The sequence below is a fragment of the Macrobrachium nipponense genome, chromosome 8 (assembly GCF_015104395.2).
Source record: "Macrobrachium nipponense isolate FS-2020 chromosome 8, ASM1510439v2, whole genome shotgun sequence".
NCBI lineage: Eukaryota > Metazoa > Arthropoda > Malacostraca > Decapoda > Palaemonidae > Macrobrachium > Macrobrachium nipponense.
In genome coordinates, this window is record NC_087203.1 from 41,217,133 (window position 1) to 41,237,782 (window position 20,650).

Genomic DNA, 20,650 nt, shown 5'->3' on the forward strand with positions numbered 1-20,650 from the left:
CTTTAAAACTAAGCGTGCTGTGATTTTTTGAAAAAAATATTTTTTCCGCTTCCGCGCTTACTCTGAAACACCTCCGGCACACGGGAGACATTTTTTTTTTTTACCGCTTCGGCGTTTAAGGGTTAACAGTTAGTTTTCTGTTATACATCAGATACTATTTCTCAATTAACATCATGTTTCAGCAAAGATAAAACGTTGTAAGGAGACACAGCCAGCTAGTGAACTATAGTCCTTAATGTGGGCACTACAACCTTCCTTCTAAAGCAAATGTTTAGTTCTAAGGTAAATTAAACTTTCTATCTTTATGTGATCAACAGCATCTGTGGTAAAATAATATACAACATTAGCAGTGTTAATTAATAACCCAGACTTTAAACAACCTTACATTTCTGAGTAGGTTGATTACACATCACAACTAAAGTATAGTTCAATACTTTTTTTCTTCTGGATGGTTTCATCCACATCAAGGTTTCTCTCCCCATTGCAGAAATGGCTTGAAAAGTTTTCGAAAATTAGTTTTGTTTTGACAGAATACCAACCCATGTGGTTCATCCTTCCATCCAATTTTATGCCGTTTTATGTTCAATGACAACAACACAGTGATGACAACTGGAATTCGGCAAGGAAGTAATGTGATACCCTCAACTTGAAGGATGATCTTCGCCTCCAGGGCAATCTCCAAGAGCTTTCTTTTCCAATAACCCTGATTATCCGCCCTTAAGATTTTCAAAGTAACCATTGTTGTTCATGTAATGGTTTGTATTCTAAGTGCCATACAATTTATGTTATCAGTTACTTCTATATTCAGTCTAACAAAATATAACCTTGTTTCCAATACAGTTATATTAAGAGGTACTGTGAACCAACATCCATCATTCATCCTTGGGTACAAATATACAACTCATTTGTATTCCAAGAAAGAAACAAAAGCCTTCTAAAAGACAACAAAGTAATTTACTTACATTTCTGAATTTCTTTATCATTTTTCTAAATTCTTTTATTTTCTCTAAAGGTAATATGTTCCCCTGAACAACTTCCTCTTCTTGTGGGGGAACCTCTGGAGAAGGAACTCGGGCTCGTCTGTAGATTCTTAAGCTCTGACCACAGAACTGAGGGAAATGAAGATATTCATTCCCATTACGATCTCTCCCAAGATTGTACTCTCGCTGATCTGCCTCTGGCTGTTCTGCTATGACTTCTTGCACAGTTTTGTGGTTGTGCTGAAAGTATTCCAGATCAAGTTCAAGTAAGAGGTTCAACAGAAGGAATAAGAAAATGAACAATCTGTATTTACATTAACAACACCATTACATGACTTTAAGGCCAAATTTAATGAACACTTGAAACATATGTAATTCCTGATGATACAACTTAAAAGTACATTTACAATCTAAGTAAAATTACATAAAAAGATTCCAATAAACAGGATAAGCAAACTCAATACCTACCAAAAGGTAATCACAGAGAGACTTTAGAAGCCATACTCGCTGATGAAATGTCATTTCATGAAAAAGCTGACGATCAAAAGGATTTGATGGACCGCAAATTAGCCAAAATTCTGGTTCAATACCCATTTGATCAAAAACCTATAAGCATAAAATAGAAATATGATATTGTCATGTTACAATAAAGTTTTATACATACTTACCTGACAGATATATACTTAGCTATAGACTCCGTCGTCTCCGACAGAATTTCAAATTTTGCGGCACACGCTACCGGTAGGTCAGGTGATCTACCGCCCTGCCCTGGGTGGCAGGACTAGGAACCATTCCCGTTTTCTAATCAGAATTCTTCTCTTCCACCTGTCTCCTGCGGGGAGGCTGGGTGGGCCATTAATCGTAAATATCTGTCAGGTAAGTATGTATAAAACTTTATTGTAACATGACAAAATCATTTTTATACATTCAACTTCCCTGCCAGATATATACTTAGCTGATTAGCACCCATTGGTGGTGGGTAAGAGACAGCTAACTACTGAAATAGACAGGTAAACAACATATGTTGTAGGTATTAATAAACCTTGGTTCCTACCTTATTAGGCTGAAGACTTCGCGGCTACTGCCTTGGAGTCTGCTTAGGCTCAAGAGCCTCAGCGAGATATTGATCTATGGTCTAAGAGTTCGTTGTGGGTCTGCACCAATGGGGTTCTTATTTTCCACTTACTCGGCAGAGCCTAAACGCCTTTGTCATTGGGTGCTATTCCACTAACATGACAATACACCTTGTTCAAGGAGCACAACACCGATCCCGATCACCTGATCCTAACATACATGTTAGTTCTAAGATTGCAAGGAGTTATCCCCGAAGTCCTTACAAACAACCAAAAACTCGAAACATAATTACACGTTCATTTATACAAAATATACAAAAAAAAAAATTTTGTACCCCCCCACTAGCCATACATACCCTTGATCCCCTACCAGCAATGACACTATGTGCCCGTGCGACATCCGTGAGCTTGCTAATAGAAAAACCAAGCACATATCTGACAAGAGGGTTTATGTACAATAAAATCAAAATATTTTAAGGATCAGTCTTTGCTCCAAGACCCAGCACTGTATCTGCTGATACAAATGGACCTAGAGAGAAGCACTTCTCATAAGTCACTTTCACATCCTTCAGGTAATGAGACGCACTGAATTGCACCTCCAATAAGTAGTCTCAATGATATTTTAAGAGACATATTCTTTTGGAACGCCAAGGACGGTGCTACTGCTCTCACCTCATGGGTCTTAACCTTTAGAAGACCGAAGGATTCCTCCGAGCAGTTCTTGTGTGCGTCAGTAATTACGCTTCTCACAAAGAAGGGGCCAAGGCGTTTTGGACATGAGTCTTTTGGGGTTTCTTCACAGCACACCAAAGACCTTGTTGACAAGCTCCCATCTGTCTCTTCCTCTCTAAATAAAATTTAAGAGCTCTCACTGGACAGAGAGACCTCTCTGTTTCTCTGCCTACGAGGTTAGATAGACCTTTTACCTCAAAGCTTCTGGGCCAAGGTTTTGACGGGTTTTCGTTCTTCGCCAGAAACAATGTCTGGAACGAGCAGATAGCAGCATCTCCTTTGAACCCCACTGTGGAGTCCAGAGCGTGCAATTCGCTCGTCCTCTTGGCTGTAGCGAGAGACAACAGGAATAAGCATTTCCTAGTGACGTCGCGGAAGGAAGCCAGATGTAAAGGCTCAAATTTATCCGAGGAAAGGAATTTCAGGAACACGTCCAGATTCCAACTAGGTGTTCTAGGAGTTGCTGCTTTTGAAGTTTCAAAGGATCTAATTAAATCATGTAGATCTTTGTTATCTGCAATTTCTAGCCCTCAATTTCTGAATACTGAAGACAGCATGCTTCTGTATCCCTTTATTGTTGACACAGATAGGTGCGATTCCTCTCTCAGAAAGAGGAGGAAATCGGCAATGTTAACTATAGAGGTACTGGAGGAGGACAGCTTCTGACTCTTACACCACCTCCTAAAGACTTCCCACTTCGATTGGTATACTCTTCTCGTCGAAGCTCTGCGGGCTCGAGCGATAGAGCCCGCAGCCTTGCGAGAAAAGCCCCTCGCTCTGACAAGTCTTTCGATAGTCGAAAGGCAGTCAGAGCGAGACCTGGGAGGTTGTGATGAAACCTCTCGAAGTGGGGTTGTCTGAGTAGATCTGGTCTGTTTGGAAGAGATCTGGGGAAGTCCACTATCCACTCCAGTACCTCCGTGAACCATTCTTGGGCTGGCCAAAATGGGGCTATTAGTGTCAACTTCGTGCTCTTTGAAGCTACGAACTTCCTGAGCACTTCCCCCAGGATCTTAAACGGGGGAAAGGCGTAGGCTCCACACCCGACCAATCCGGAGGAGAAACGCGTCTATTGCGAAGGCTCTCGGATCTTCTACTAGAGAGCAAAAAGATCTCTACTCTTTTGGAGAGGAACGTCGCAAACAGGTCTATGTGAGGTCTCCCCCACAGGGACCAAAGACTTCGACACACTTCTTCGTGTAGAGTCCATTCTGTGGGAAGGACCTGATTCCTCCTGCTTAGTCTGTCTGCTCTCACATTCTTTATCCCTTGCACAAATCTTGTGAGGAGAGTTATGCCTCTTTCTTCTGTCCAGGTTAACAGGTGTTTTGTTAACTGAAAGAGGGAGAAAGAGTGCGTGCCTCCTTGCTTGCGTATGTAAGCCAGAGCCGTGGTGTTGTCCGAGTTTATCTGTATCACCCCGCCCTCTGACTATCTCCTCGAAGAACCTTAAGGCTAGGTGTATGGCCACTAGTTCCTTGCAATTGATGTGCCAGGACACCTGTTCCTTTGTCCAGGTGCCTGACACCTCCCTTGCTCCTAGCGTCGCTCCCCATCCCGACTCCGAAGCGTCGGAATATAACACTTGGTCTGGGTTCTGCAGGGCAAGCGATACGCCTTCGTTCTTCTGAAGAGGAAGGATCCACCACTTCAAGTGATCTTTTATCTCTTGTGGAAGCGGGAAGGTGTCTGAGAGTTGTCCCGTCTTCCAACTCCACACCCCTTTCAGGAAAAACTGAAGAGGGCGAAGGTGAAGCCTCCCCAGAGAGAAGAACTTTTCTAGCGAGGACAGGGTCCCTAAAAGGCTCAGATAATCCCTCGCTGAACTGCTCTTTCTCTCTAAGAAGCTCGATATTTTCGACAAACCTCGAGTGATTCTTTCTCGCGAAGGAAATACTCGAAAACCCCGAGAATCCATCTGAATCCCCAGATAGACCAAGCTCTGGCTGGGGATCAGCTGCGACTTCTCGAGGTTCACGAGTAATCCCAGCGATTCTATCATGTTTCTTGTTACTGATAAGTCCTCCAAGCACTGAATCTCCGACTTGGCCCTGATCAGCCAGTCGTCTAAGTAGAGGGAGATGTTTATTCCCTCTAGGTGAAGCCATCTTGCTACATTCGCCATCAGGTTGGTGAATACTTGTGGAGCTGTAGACAGACCGAAGCACAGAGCCCTGAATTGAAAAATCTTGTCTCCTATTACAAACCGAAGATATTTCTTTGACAAATGGTGAATGGGAACGTGGAAATACGCATCTTGCAAGTCCAGAGAGACCATCCAATCTCCTGGACGAAGAGCCGACATTACTGAGGCGGACGTTTCCATACGGAACAAATTTCTTTTTCTGAACAAAGCGATCAGAAGCGCTTACGTCCAGTACTGGTCTCCACCCCCCCGATGCCTTTGGTACTAGAAAAAGGCGATTGTAAAATCCCGGGGAGTGTGGATCCTGCACAAGTTCGATGGCCTCCTTTTCCCACATTAGTTCCACCATATGAAGGAGAGTCTTTCTTATTACAGGGTCCCTGTACCTCGCTGACAGTTCCCGAGGCGTAGATGTTAGGGGAGGACTGTCCTCGAAAGGGATTACGTACCCTTTCTTTAGGACCGAGACTGACCAAGGGTCGGCTCCCCTTTTTGCCCATACTCCTGCAAAGTTCAGGAGTCTGGCGCCCACTGGTGCTTGAAGGAACAACAAGTCATTTAGTTTTCTTGAAAGGTCTGAAGGAAGACCTTCCTCTCTTGTCAGAGCTCTTCTTTCTGGCAGGGGACGAGCCGCTGCACCTCCACGAAAAGGGCTGCTGAGGAGGACGAGAGTCCTTCTTATTCGTCGACACTACAGGACGTCCCTTCTTGGACGTTTGTACCAGGTCTTGTGTCGCCTTCTCAGTTAGCGAGCGAGATATATCCTTCACTAACTGAGAAGGAAACAGATGATCCGACAGAGGGGCGAACAATAAAGCTGTCCTCTGGCTCGGAGAAACCCCTTTTGATAACAGGGATCCATATACTGATCTCTTTTTCAGAAGACCAGCACCAAATAGGGAAGCAACTTCTCCCGAATCGTCCTGTACTGCCTTGTCCATGCAAGACAGGACGCTATGGAGAATCTCTGGGTTTTTAAAAAACTCCGGATCTTTAGATTTGTTGGCCAGAACTCCGAGTGACCAATCCAGAAAATTGAACACCTCTAAAGTGACAAAAAGTCCCTTTAGAAAGGGGTTCAACTCCGAAATGCTCCACGTCGATCTGACCGATCCTAAAGAGTGCGACGTTCTAGGAGGCCTCCACTAAATTGGAAAAGTACCGTCAATCTGCCGAGGCAGGAAGAGAAAGACCCATAGTCTCTCCTGTCCCATACCAAATACCTCTCTTTCCATGGAGTTTGGAAGGAGGCGTGCAGAATACAGTCTTTCCTAACTCTTTCTTCTTGTCCATCCAAGAATCTAAAGATTGGAGGGCCTTCTTCATAGAAATTGCAGGCTTCATTTTCAGAAGAAAGCCGAAGATTTCGCTGTAGCCGAGCTCGAAAAGAGAGAACGAGGAGAAGGAGAAGGGGAGCCGCTGGACTAAGAGAGTCTCCAAACTCTTGTAGTAACAAGGAGGCTAAGACCTTATAATTCGAGAGTCCCTCATTTGCAGGAGGTTCGTCATCAGACAAATCGTCCAAACCTCGATCAGACGAAGGAGAAAGCTCTCGTTTGGAGGGAGAGTCCTTCCAAGACCTCCTACGATCTGAAGGAGAGGAGCTTCTATTTGGAGAAGAGTCATCAATTCCAGGAATGAGTCTCCGACTCCTGCCTCCTGGCTCTTGACTCTTGCCTCCTGACTCCTGCCTCCTGAGTCCGGACTCCTGACTCCGGACTCTGGACTCTGGCTCCTGGCTCCTGGCTCCTGACTTCCTGCTCTTGGAACTCCTGACTCCTGACTCCTGCCTCCTGCCTCTTGCCTGGATGACTCCACACTCATGGCTCTTGGCTCCTGCCTCCTGGTTGACTCCTCACTCCTGGCTCTTGGCTCCTGCCTCCTGGGTGACTCCTCACTCCTGGCCGGTGCCAGACGCCTGATCGGTTCATCCACGTTCGTACAGGAAGCCTCACCTCGAGTAGGAGCATCGATCCTGGCGGCAGATACCTCCATACGTCTGGAGGATCTTTTGATAGGAAGGGAAGAGTCTTTCCTTCTAGGAGGCTCCTTTGAAAGGACTCCTACAAAAGACGAAATCTGCTCTTGCATAGCAATCATGAACCTCTTCGTAACCTCCTCTTTATCCTCTTCGGGAGGAGGGGAAGGAGGAGGGGAGGAGTCCATAGCCTCCACCTCCTGACTCCTCCTAACTCTGGTTGACAGAATGGCTCTTCTTGCTTCTTAACTCCCGAAGGAGACTCCTCAGGGAAGTTTTCCGGGCTCGAGTCAATCGTCGGAGCCTTCCAATTTCCTCTTGAGTGGTCGAGAGCGATCTGAATCCCTCCAATCACGTCTCGGAGATGAAGATCCCGACGAAGAAAAACACTCACGCAGGACGCTTTTACAATAGCGATCCTTGGCAGTCTGGGGTGTCACAGAAACCGCCGAAGGGACACCTGATCGGTGGGGATTCTCCACAACCTCCTTTCGGTTTTCGACATTCCTTCTCCTCTGGGCATGTGAGCTTGGAAGAGGTCTAGACCTAGGAGCGTTGCGGAGCCGACCAGATGCCCCCTCCACTACACTGGGGACACTCATATCACTGTCCACTGAAAAATCACTAGCCTTACCATACAGGGCAGCCATTTTGTTTTCCATCAACTTGAAGGCTGCTTTTAGATCCGCAAGTTCTTTCGCTGAATCTACAGGTTCTGCAATAGGAGAAGGGGCTGGAATGGAAGGAGAAGTAGCAATACTTACCCTTGGGGAAGATCCCAAGCTAGGAATTAGTTCATTAGATCTCGAACTACTTAAACTTCTATAAGAAGCCTTCCTCACTCTTTCTCTTTCTAACTTTTTCAAATAATTAGTTAGATTCTTCCATTCATTCTCACTCAAATTCTCACATTCCTTGCAAGTTATTAGTGTGAAAGAACATTCATACTCCCTGCAAACCCTTGCATACAGTGTGAGGGTCTACCGAAGCTTTCGGCAACCTCACCTTACAGCCTACATTCACACGTCTCACAACCATTCCAGTGTCAGACATTTTAAAGAAAAATCCAAAATCAAGTCTACAAAACAGTCCACAAAAGCGTATGCCAATCCAACAATCCAGATACGTCACCAAAAGTCGGTCAAGAAGATCAATTGCCAGTGAAAAAAGAAAAACCAATCGAGAGGAACCAACAACAATGTTGATGGTCCGGGCGACAGAAGAATTCTGATTAGAAAACGGGAATGGTTCCTAGTCCTGCCACCCAGGGCAGGGCGGTAGATCACCTGACCTACCAGTAGCGTGTGCCGCGAAATTTGAAATTCTGTCGGAGACGACGGAGTCTATAGCTAAGTATATATCTGTCAGGGAAGTTGAATGTATAAAAATAAAATATCATGTTAAATTCAACCTCATATCTTACATATACTACATTTGCTTCATTATGTTTATCCAAACCCAAATTAAAATTCATTTATTTCTTCATAATGCATCTTAATTGAAATAATAAAAACCCAAATGCATGAGACTATAGTAGAAAGTCAATTCATATGATAACCAATAGGATATCATTGTTGCATCCTATTGCCACCTTGAATTGTTATCCTGGGTAAAAGTAAGCAAACTGTCTCTGCCAGTTGTTAAGAGTTCTTACATTATACTTTCAATTAAAACATACTAATTCTTTATGACCCTGCACTATACAGGCAGTCCCCGGGTTACGAAGGGGTCGGCTTACAACATTCTGAGGTTAAGGTGCTTTTCAATTATATTCATCAGAAATTATTTCCAGGGTTATGACGCATGTTCCAGGGTTACGTCGCCTACAACACTCACCTGGCACCAGAAATATGACACCAAAAATGTAAAATAATCGCTATTTGAAGTTTTTTTTTTATGAAAAATGCAATAAGAATGCAGTTTACATAGATTTGAATGCACCCAAAGCATTAAAAGTAAGGTTTTCTTAGTATTTTTTATGATGTTCCGGCTTACGACGATTTTCGGGTTACAACGCGTCTCAAGAACGGAACCCCCGTCATAACCCGGGGACTGCCTGTAATGATTTTAACTGAATTATGGACAAAGTTAAAAATTAACATACTTGCTCTACATTAAAATACCTACTATATGTTCTTAATGATAGAATTTACGATACATATTACACAGTAGAACAAACATACCTTTTGAGAATCTTGATTTTCCCGAAAATAACATCTATACCACAACAATGTCTTATGAGCCAATTTCCTGGCCCATACTTTATAGGGCATATAAGGTTTTTCACTGAGTTTCTGTCTCTGTTGTGGTGAAGATAACAGAGAGGTGAGCAGCATGGCTAGAGTGCGAGATGCCTGAGGCATCAATAGCATTCGTTCCAGTTCGTACTGAGGCACCTCATATATGTTGAGAGTCTTGAGGGTAAGAAAAATGAAGTGTCCGATTTGTGGAAGCTGGAAGTAAAACAGAAACTTTACTTCATGATTCAAAGAGGGAGAGTTAATCTTTATTTAACACAGGATTACACTTTCAAAAGTAAATGACAATAAGTGACATGAAAACATTTAAATTAAAATGTCATTTCATCTTGGTCATCTCTGAAATGAGAATAAAAAAAAACCTTTTAAAAGTACATGTACACTGATATCCACAATGATGCTTCTCACCTCCCACATTGCCCTCAGGTGTGTATGGACCGGTTCTTCTAACAGCTTTTCCTCCCATACAATAACTTCTTGTTCCCGATCTTTTTTGGCTTGACGCAGGGCTTCCATTCTCCTCCTTTTTATTTCCTTATCCCGATTATGTCGACATCCACGAACACGATACAAGACATATGAGAAAAAGTTGTCTCCTGAAATTGTAAAATTCAACAAATTCCTTCTGTTTCTGTTTACCTACTTTACTAACACAGCACTAAAAACTACAATTTCTGTAATTATTTACTTACACTATAATTTCTGTAACTATTTACTTACACTAAGTTTATCTTATTTGTATTTCACTGTTGACAAACAATTGCTTTTAAGAGGAAAAAAAAATGTGAGGACTGAAGATTAAAGTTGAAATAATAATAATGATGATAATGATAATACTGGAATAATACTAACAATAATAACAGTTATTATTATTATCATTATTTTTATGAAGAGGTTTCTACTACCATAAGTCACATATTGATACTATCACAGGGCTCATTATAATATCTGTACCTATTTACTTACACTAAGTTTATCTTATTTGTATTTTACTGTTGACAAACAATTGCTTTTGAGAAAAAAAAATGTGAGAGCTGAAGATTGAAGTTGAAATAATAATAATGATGACAATGATAATACTGCAATAATAATAACAATAATAATAATAATAATAATAATAATAATAATAATAATAATATAATAATAATAATAATAATATGTTTTGTTAAAGATGATGGCAGCATCAGTGGAATTGATTTTATATATGGTCTTTTCAATTCTTCTTATTATTCTCTTCTCATCAGGGCTGATATTTGCTAATAGCTGGCCGATGTTCATATCTCGGTTAAAGAAATGTTTTCTAAAAATAATAATTTATTGATATGATAACAAAAGTGGTTAACAAATCTTAGTCTAAGGGCGTAACGGAATTCCAACGTTTCCAACCGTATCATCGGTTCATTTTCAAGGAAAGGTGAGCGTGAACTGATTAGAATGGGGTCGTTCGGCGGTATTTATTGTGTCCCAGGTGCTCTGTCTGATGGGCGCTGCGTTTTCATTGGCTGAACAGAGGATTAAGTCCCTGAGTCAAGCCATCTTGCAGAGGTGGAAGCTCGCACTGCTCTTCTCGTGCGGACGCTGGAGACTGGGAGCGTAGTATTGGAAAGGTCATTGCCGATAGATGGGGGCACCTGATTGGCCCGTTCGATCGGCTCTATGGTGCTGGTGGGCGGCGCCCTTCGTGCCACCGTTGGGAGGAGTGAAGTCTCTTGGGTGGTGTTGAGGCTGGGTCTCTCTTTCCCGATGTGTAGGGCCTCCAAGAAGCGGAGGCGACGGTGGTCTGCTGCCTTATCGATAATTCTGATACTATTAGGAATAATGTCATTCCTAGTTATCCTGGTATTGTGGACGTTTTTGGCATGATTATGGATGGCGCCTTCCTGAGCGTGGCAGGATATCCTCTTCGAAAATCGCATAGTTGTCATACCAATGTAAGCGCCGGGGCATTCCCGGACAGGGCATTTGTACTGGTAGACAACGTTAGTTTTCTTGGAGAGGGTCCTGCATCCACGGGCGGGGCTGGATTGTTTTTTCATAATCAGGCCACTGGTCTTCTTGCTCTTGTAGTAAATTATTAATTTCACTTTTTTCGCAGGGTCCGTGGGGGAGACGTTCCTTTCTATGATGGTACGAAGGGCTCGCTCGTCCTCTTTGTATTTCTTATGAAATACTCCCTTGTAAAAGAGAGTGACGTCTTCAAGGGCGGCGGGACGAGGCTCCTGCTGATACCATTTATCGATGTTTCTGCGAATGCATTTAGTGATGTCGCAGAAACATCAGCAATGACCTTCCCAATACTACGCTCCCAGTCTCCAGCGTCCGCACGAGAAGAGCAGTGCGAGCTTCCACCTCTGCAAGACGGCTTGACTCAGGGACTTAATCCTCTGTTCAGCCAATGAAAACGCAGCGCCCATCAGACAGAGCACCTGGGACACAATTCTAATCAGTTCACGCTCACCTTTCCTTGAAAATGAACCGATGATACGGTTGGAAACGTTGGAATTCCGTTACGCCCTTAGACTATGATTTGTTAACCACTTTTGTTATCATATCAATAAATTATTATTTTTAGAAAACATTTCTTTAACAGAGATATGAACATCGGCCAGCTATTAGCAAATATCAGCCCTGATGAGAAGAGAATAATAAGAAGAATTGAAAAGACCATATATAAAATCAATTCCAATGATGCTGCGATCATCTTTAACAAAACATGTTTGAGAGAGGGTCTCCTACCTTCAAATAATAATAATAATAATAATAATACACTAATATAATAATAATAATAATAATAATAATAATAATAATACAATAATAATATTATTATTATCATTTTAAATAATAACAGTTATTATTATTATTATTATTATTATTTTTATGAAGAAGTTTCTACTACCATAAGTCACATATCGATACTATCACAGGGCTCACCCAAAATTTGTTCTTAAATGGAAGAGTAAATTAAAGCCAGGTAAAGTTGAAGAAGTTGGAGAGTAAACAGGAAGACAGGCAGAGAGCAATGCAGCTGGGAGGTTAACAACACCTAAAGTCAACCCCCTACTTGAGGTTACAATCAGGCATAATTTTCTGTCAACTTTCTTCTTGTGTTTAAGAATTGTGCATTGGGCAGCAGGCTTAGCAGAAGGGCTAAGGATACCTGGTGGTTTTACCTTGAGGTTGCTTTATGCTTATCCTGACTTCCTCTTTACTTTTGGACTTCAATTTCAATACAATCACTGCTCTATTTCTTGCAGATGAAGTGGCTATCCTGAAGGGTGCTTTACTTTGCATGGGTAGTAAGTCATTTTCTTTCCTCTTTCCATACAAATTACATTTCTGGATGGTAAAATTGCGACCATGAATTGAAAAATAAGCAAAGAGCAACTAGACACAATATCTACAATTCCTTGAACTCTCTTAGAGCCTGTTCACAAGAACTTTATCATAAGCATATACTATATACTAAGTACAGAACTTACATTCCCATAAGGCAAACAATCATATGAAATCAAATATGCTAACAAAGTTTACTTTGTAGTGGCTATTTTTGGTGGTATTTTACTTTGCATGCTTTGCCATGCTGTAAATTTTTTCCAAAATTTTCTTTCCTCTTTCCAATCAAATTTCATCTCTGGACAGTAAAACTGCAACCATGAATAGAAAAAAAAGCAAAGAGCAACTAGACAGAATGTATACAATTCCCTGAATCAATGCACATACTAAATAAAGAGTAAACACTCCCTTGAAGATCGTATGAATCACAATAATTTGCAAAAAAATATTACTTAGTACAAAAAAATCATCAACTCTTCAGCTTTCCAGAAGCCAACTCCACTTGGGTAATATTTGTCTAAACTTCAAAATAGCTGGAATAATCCAGAAAATATTGTTACTGCTTAGATTAAGAAATTTCCCAAAAAGATTAAGTTAGCCTTCATTGCTAGCAGAAAGAGCAATGCTCTGCCTTCCCTGGATGTGGCATTAGACAACTTATATACAAGAGATTTATGCTACAAAAGACACAAGGTCAAGTGTTGCTCCTTGATCTTTAAGGACCAATTTACTATCATGGAAAAGGAAAAATTACAACCTTTTAACCACTGTGCTAGACAGACACCACTTTAGTGAATGCTGTTCTCTGAATGCCAAACCAGAGGAAGGGCAAAGAAAGATTAGAATTAGTACCAACATAAGCAAAACCAGAGGAAGGGCAAAGAAAGATTAGAATTAGTACCAACATAAGCAACCAAATTAACAGCATCAGACAGACACTTTGGATACTAAAGGAGGCTAGAAAGCAATGAAGAGGTCTACTGAAAGAAAGTAAGACACTCAAGATGTATAAAACACCACAAAAATCTATTTACCTGAAGTAGTAACCAAACTAGAAACAACAAATAGACACTGGAACTTTTAACAAAAAGGTTTAGCATCATCTACCAAGGAAACTTCTTTAACATAAAATGGCCTCATTTACAAATTCACTACCAGGACAGGCTGTAAATGATACCACTATTGATCAGTTCCAGCATAGATCAGATCAAGTGGTTACCTAAAATTTCTAAACGTATCTCTTTGGATAGACTTGCAAGTCTTTAAGCATATCTATCCATTAAATCCCTTGTACTCTCTCATTGGGACTGCATACATTGAGATTTTGCTCTTAACTGAGATATACATAGTACAGATTATGAAAAGCAAAATGAAAGAAGTTGAAAAGTTAAGAGACTTACCATTAACAGATATTCTAGCTGTTTTATTACGGTGCTTCTGCGTTATATCTTCAGGTGCTGTTCCAGAGGTTTTTTCCAAGGTACAAAGTTCACGCACTTCCCTGTATAGCATAAAATACAATTTTAATAACCATGATAAAATTCCGCAAAAAAAATCAAGAATAAGAAATTCATACAATATAAACAAAACTGAAATCAATCAAAATATACAGTAACTATGATTCCTGCCTTGAAATGACTTCAATAAATTGCAATATAAATGGGTTTCTGAGTACGGAATCTGGGCATTTTTGACACAAAAGGTCATGCTATGTCTTGCAGGTGTGATAAGATCATTACGATGCCTTTACACACCTACTTCAAAGAGAGGCTTTATCTTGGCAAATCAGTGAATGCTAGGGATATCTTGGTAGATGTTAAAACCTACAGTTGGGCAGTGTAGAGTGAAACAAAAATTACATTTTTTATAATAAATTAGATAAATATGCACTAGCTGTTCAAATTTTCAGTGTAAGTGGCAGCAACACCCAGTAATGGGAATACCAGGAACAACATAGCAGACAACCTCACTGTGTTTGTGCCCTATGTCCATCGGAGGGGAGGAGGTTGGCTCCAATTCTGTAATTACTTGTTAAGTATATACTATAAAACTTTATTTTATTATTATAAAAATGTCATTTTCATGAAAGTAACTTACAAAGTCATTACATCACTGAATCCCAAACCGACATGAGTTAGGATACATCGACATATTCTACCCCCAGAGCATTAAGTCCCGTAATGAATTTGAAATAGAAAAGTTACTAGTATTGAAGATAATGCTTGTCGTTCCTCACAGTCAAGAGAGCTACTGCAAGAAAATACTACCTCTTGGTGCTCATCTTAATCCATAGTGGCGTGGCGGTATAGCCATGGAGCACCTCTACTTAAGTGGGAGCCTTGTGGCCAAGAAGTACTCTGATGGCTAGCAAAGCAGCAGTGGAAATTATGATTTTTCCATTAACATCAAAATTTTTTTAAAGAAAACTGGTTTCTTAAATGAAGTGTAATTTTTTTTTTCTCAGGATTAATCCCCAGGATTAATCCCTGAGAACCAGCCCGAAAAAAGTCTACTTAAGACTCGAGGTCTGGAAAAACTAAGCCCTTATAATAATAATAAAAATGTGGCGCCGTGGAGGAGTGGGTTAGGTCGTCAATAGACTTAAGTCAAGTTAAGCAACATTGGGACTGGTCAGTCGTTGGATGGGTGACCGCTCTCCTCGGCGTTGATTCCTTGGGAAAGGATCTTTACCATAATTTCCTCAGTCTACTCAGCTGTAAATGAGTACCTATCCCTGATGGGGTAGGGTCCAGCTATGGGTTAAATAGCAAAACTCAGCAATGAGGGAAAGAAATGAAGGAATAAACGACAACAACATAAATGGAACCTCTAGCAACAGAGGAGCTTCGTCCGGCAACCAGGTATTCAACCCAATTGAAGGGGAAGACGGTCAGGTACTTGGAGGTCGTCATCCAGCAACTGATCACCACAACGACAGTAATCAACAGCCTGAGATTGGAGCTACAGAGGCAAAAAGGAAGAAATGGACAAGAGAGAAAATAAGGAAATATGGAGATGCTACATCAGAAGCCCCAACCCGAGGAGAGAGGATATAAAGAAGAAAAATTGGTCAACATCTGGAATGAGAGGAATAACACCCCCCAAACAGAGCAGAGGCTGGCAGACCAAGTAAGGAACATGAAGAAAAAGAACTGGCTCTCCCCAACAGAAAGAGAAGAACTGGAAAGGGAAATGTCAAACGACAACGAATTACACGAAGACGAACTGAAAGACAATGCCACAGAAGACGACAGGGAGGATGAGGTATCAAACAACGACATACGAAGAAACACCGACGAAGTAACAGAGAGGACAGAATGGGTAGAAAAGATTAGACAATGGATGGAGCCAGATACAGAGAGAACAAAGATCCCCTCCATGAAAGCCTACAACACCAAGAAATTAAGGGAGAACACAAGTGAGGTCAATGAAGCACATCTGACTTGAGTAAACTGAAAGAGATGGCAGAAAAAAGGCTAAGAAGCAAGAAAACAAGGAACTCAACGAGAATACAAAGTACAAGAGAGGGACTAAACAACACAATAGAAGATGTAAAAACTGAGCTTAAGGCAAAAGCACATAAGATCCAACGGTACATGAACAGGAATAAGGGATACCAACAGAACAAATTATTCGGAACCAACCAGAAAAGACTATACAGCCAACTAAGAGGGGAAGACAACCACCCAGAAATTCCTGAAGCCGAACCAAGTAAGAGACTCTGGGAAAACATATGGAGCAATCCGGTATCACACAACAAACATGCAACATGGCTCCAGGAAGTCAAGGAAGAAGAAACAGGGAGAATAAAACAAAGATTCACAGACATCACGACAGACACAGTCAGACACCAACTAAAGAAAATGCCAAATGGAAACAAAGCCCCAGGTCCCGATGAAGTCCATGGATACTGGCTCAAAAACTTCAAGGCCCTACACCCACGAATAGCAGAACAACTCCAGCATTGTATCTCAAATCACCAAGCACCCAAATGGATGACCACAGGAAGAACATCCTTAGTACAAAATGACAAGAGTAAGGGAAATATAGCCAGTAACTACAGGCCTATCACCTGCCTACCAATAATGTGGAAGTTACTAACAGGTATCATCAGTGAAAGGCTATACAACTACCTAGAGGAGACAAACACCATCCCACCCCCACCAACAGAAAGGCTGCAGAAGGAAGTGTAGGGGCACAAAAGACCAGCTCCTCATAGACAAAATGGTAATGAAGAACAGTAGGAGAAGGAAAACCAACCTAAGCATGGCATGGATAGACTATAAGAAAGCCTTCGACATGATACCACACACATGGCTAATAGAATGCCTGAAAAAATATATGGGCAGAGGAAAACACCATCAGCTTCTTCAAAAATACAATGCGCAACTGGGAATACAATACTTACAAGCTCTGGAATAAAACTAGCAGAGGTTAATATCAGGAGAGGGATCTTCCAGGGCGACTCACTGTCCCCACTACTCTTCGAAGTAGCCATGATTCCCATGACAAAGGTACTACAGAAGATGGATGCTGGGTACCAACTCAAGAAAAGAGGCAACAGAATCAACCATCTGATGTTCATGGACGACATCAAGCTGTATGGTAAGAGCATCAAGGAAATAGATACCCTAATCCAGACTGTAAGGATTGTATCTGGGGACATCAGGATGGAATTTGGAATAGAGAAATGCGCCTTAGTCAACATACAAAAAGGCAAAGTAATGAGAACTGAAGGGATAAAGCTACCAGATGGGAGCAACATCAAACACATAGATGAGACAGGATACAAATACCTGGGAATAATGGAAGGAGGGATATAAAACACAAAGAGATGAAGGACACGATCAGGAAAGAATATATGCAGAGACTCAAGGCGATACTCAAGTCAAAACTCAATGCCGGAAATATGATAAAAGCCATAAACACATGGGCAGTGCCAGTAATCAGATACAGCGCAGGAATAGTGGAATGGACGAAGGCAGAACTCCGCACCATAGATCAGAAAACCAGGAAACATATGACAATACACAAAGCACTACACCCAAGAGCAAATACGGACAGACTATACATAACACGAAAGGAAGGAGGGAGAGGACTACTAAGTATAGAGGACTGCGTCAACATCGAAAACAGAGCACTGGGGCAATATCTGAAAACCAGTGAAGACGAGTGGCTAAAGAGTGCATGGGAAGAAGGACTAATAAAAGTAGACGAAGACCCACAAATATGACAATTTGTCGAAAATTGCATTTTTCCTAACTATACAAACCTGAGGTCCTTTAACAATAGGAAGTAGCTAGCGGCAGCTGGAACGGTCGTAAGCTTCGAACAGGGGAGAACGGTAGTTAACTGCTTGTCCGATCGTCGCGCGGCAGGTAAACAAATCACTTTTGCTTTTGGCCCATGCAAAATACGCAGAGTGAGGGGTGGCATGAGGAGGACTATATGTAAAGGGACCTCAGGTTTGTATAGTTAGGAAAAATGCAATTTTCGACAAATTGTCATTTGTTCCGATACGTAATACAAACCATCGGTCCTTTAACAATAGGAAGACTGCCATTCTTTGGTGGATGAGGAAATCTGAGTCTTTTGATGAACAGACTGGTGTTCGTCCATCCCTGGAATGCCTCCCTGGTCGTAAGAGCGAGGGGAGGGATCCAAGCCTCTGTCCGATTGATCGGGGTGTGCACCGCAGGGAACTCAATGGTCAGACCTCTGGGCCGAGTACTAAGAGAGAGGCAAGCGTATCTCTTCGTACCAGCAAGCAAGAACTTGTTCCTGTTTGCAAGAGGCAACATAAAGTATGGGTTGTCTCAAGCTGGCATCCACTTCCTCCCCCTTGTTGGAGGAAGTGGTGGATATACGCTCCTATCCCTAGTGAAAGGGATAGGATGGGGCTCTGTTGAGTAGCTCACCTGCATCTTGTCCTAATCCAGCAGGGTGACGACCGTGTCCTCTAACCACAGGTAGAGGGGAAGAAAAAGATGGGAAAGGAGGAGCCAGTCACACTCTCATTCACTCATCCATTCTTACGGTCACACCAGGACTCGATGCTGTTCAGCCTGCGAGGGTCTGGGTTCGCTACACAACGTGTTGAGCAGCCACCACGGGTCCCAAGGAAAAAGATCCAAGGACCTGTGGCAATATCCCGAAGGTAGAAGGAAGGGCATGTTGTCTGGTTGGACCAGACCCCTGCCTTCAGAGTAACCTGCGCCACGGAGAAGTTCTTGCGGACAAGGCAGCATCTCCTTCGCATCGAAGGCGGTGAAGTCCATTAGGGAGGGGATTGTGAACGACTCGAACCAATCGTCAGGACCGAAGGGTTCTGAGTCTTCGCTACGAAGTTCGGTACGAAATCGAGCGTCACGGATCCCCATCCCCTGGATGCTTGACTTCGCAGGAGAAGTCATGCAGTTCCTCAGAGGAAAAGAAGGAAATAGTCGCATGACCTATTCCTCTTCTCTACTTGCGAGGTGATGTCCAGTACCCATACTGGTCTGTCCAGTTTGCCACGAAGTCTCTCGCATCCTCTATCCCCATGCAGCGAAGTTCTCGGTAGTGGATAGGACACCGACACTCCATGGTGGGTGTCAATGGTATGGGTACTGTGACAAGCTATTAAAACTAAGTAATGATTGCTCTGTAACAACCGAACTAAGTCAACAGCGTAGTTCGTAAAAACTGACTCGGGCGCTCTGACAGCTGCCGACTGACTGCGTTTCGGTAGGAGGCAAGTTGTCAAAGCATCCGAGTAAGTCACGTGACCTTCGCCTTTAAAGGGTTATGCCGAGAGACCAAACAAATAATGTATTTGTTTGTCACCAATGCCGGACAGCGAGGTGATGATTCTTCTTAAAGGCATGTGCCCAACAGGCGAAAGTCAATTGCCTTCTAGAGACCGAGGTCCCTGAAGGCAAAACATCTCATGGTTGTTGAATCTCATGCTAATGGAGGAAACAACACTATGTACCGTTGAAGACGAAGGTAGATATTGAATGCAACCTACGTCTTCACAGACGAATCGAGAGAAGGATTCTCAAGATTCATAACCTGTGCTTACAAATGACTGTAAAACGTAACCGCTATTTCATTGCTGTCGGTGAGAAGTCGTAGTTGCAATGAAAGCGGGGCGTTCTTCAGTAATGAAAACACAGGGGAAAGCCGCCTGAAGAACTGCTTCTCATGGGCTGAACATTTGGAAGTAGAGCTGTCAGTCGGAGAGTCAGGCGATGTTTCTGACACATCTCGTATTCGGGTTGAACAATGAATAATTGTACACCTAGAATACGAGATATTTTGAAGACAAACTCAGATGTCTGCAAAATCATTCGCATTATCTCAGTGCGATGCAGCGGGAGACTTGTACAGACTTCTGTTACCGTGCGGTAAACAGAAAGATGAAAGAGTCCAAGAGATATCTCTATTAAAAATTCTCCGCAATGTCGAAGGCGATGGAATCTAGCGTCACAGCATTAGATGGTCCTTCATTATTGCGAGAATCCCCATTAATCAGAGACCTAAGTCCATGATTGTTGGGCAGAGATACGGTTCGGTAGTCAATCAAACCAGGGGAGAGAGAGACATAACTGACCGTGCATCTCGGAGGCCCAGCTGATACTGAGCTGCTGTCAGGCAGTTCAATACGCAGTAGTTGAGCCTGAGCTCTCGCCGACTCGTCATCCTGAGTTGCCATGTAATCCATTATTCCATGAAGGAATGCGTTCGGCTAGAACTACCGAGCATAAAAGATATGCTCGAGCAATTATATTTAGGCGAAACGAATTTCGGTAAATATAAAAGTTGAAATGGTGTTGTCGTGACAAAACCATAAGTATATAAAATTGAAACTGAAAACTCCTGGGAGGTTGCAGGCAACCCCGAGTTGCAGTTCAATTAGAATACTTCTCTTCTAAGTCGCAATCCGTAGATAAACTAGGATATGCGCCTACCCCTCGGACAATTCAACTGCTTAGTAGAATCATGTCGCGAGGTTAATATACGTAGTATATTTGTAGGATTCTGAACAACGATCTCCATCCTAAATTCTTTCCTTCAAGAAAACAAAATAAGGATTGGAGATCGACCACCTTCGTTCTCTATCAAAGAGAGTGAAGGAGAAGTCTTCCTCGAAGGAAAGCTTCAATGGT

The 20,650-nt window shown here is 42.2% G+C and overlaps 1 protein-coding gene across 2 annotated transcripts in view; it reads right to left on the minus strand.

The window, feature by feature from the left end:
* Positions 1–20,650, minus strand: part of LOC135222712 (uncharacterized) — a 135,521-nt gene that overhangs the window by 32,905 nt on the left and 81,966 nt on the right. For both annotated transcript variants that reach the window (XM_064260909.1, XM_064260910.1), the window contains exons 6-10: positions 13,901–14,001; positions 9,576–9,763; positions 9,093–9,362; positions 1,449–1,586; positions 963–1,220 (exon numbers count right to left, since the gene is read on the minus strand). In XM_064260909.1, coding sequence (XP_064116979.1) covers positions 963–1,220; positions 1,449–1,586; positions 9,093–9,362; positions 9,576–9,763; positions 13,901–14,001 — 955 coding nt within the window. The remainder of the gene's footprint in view (positions 1–962; positions 1,221–1,448; positions 1,587–9,092; positions 9,363–9,575; positions 9,764–13,900; positions 14,002–20,650) is intronic.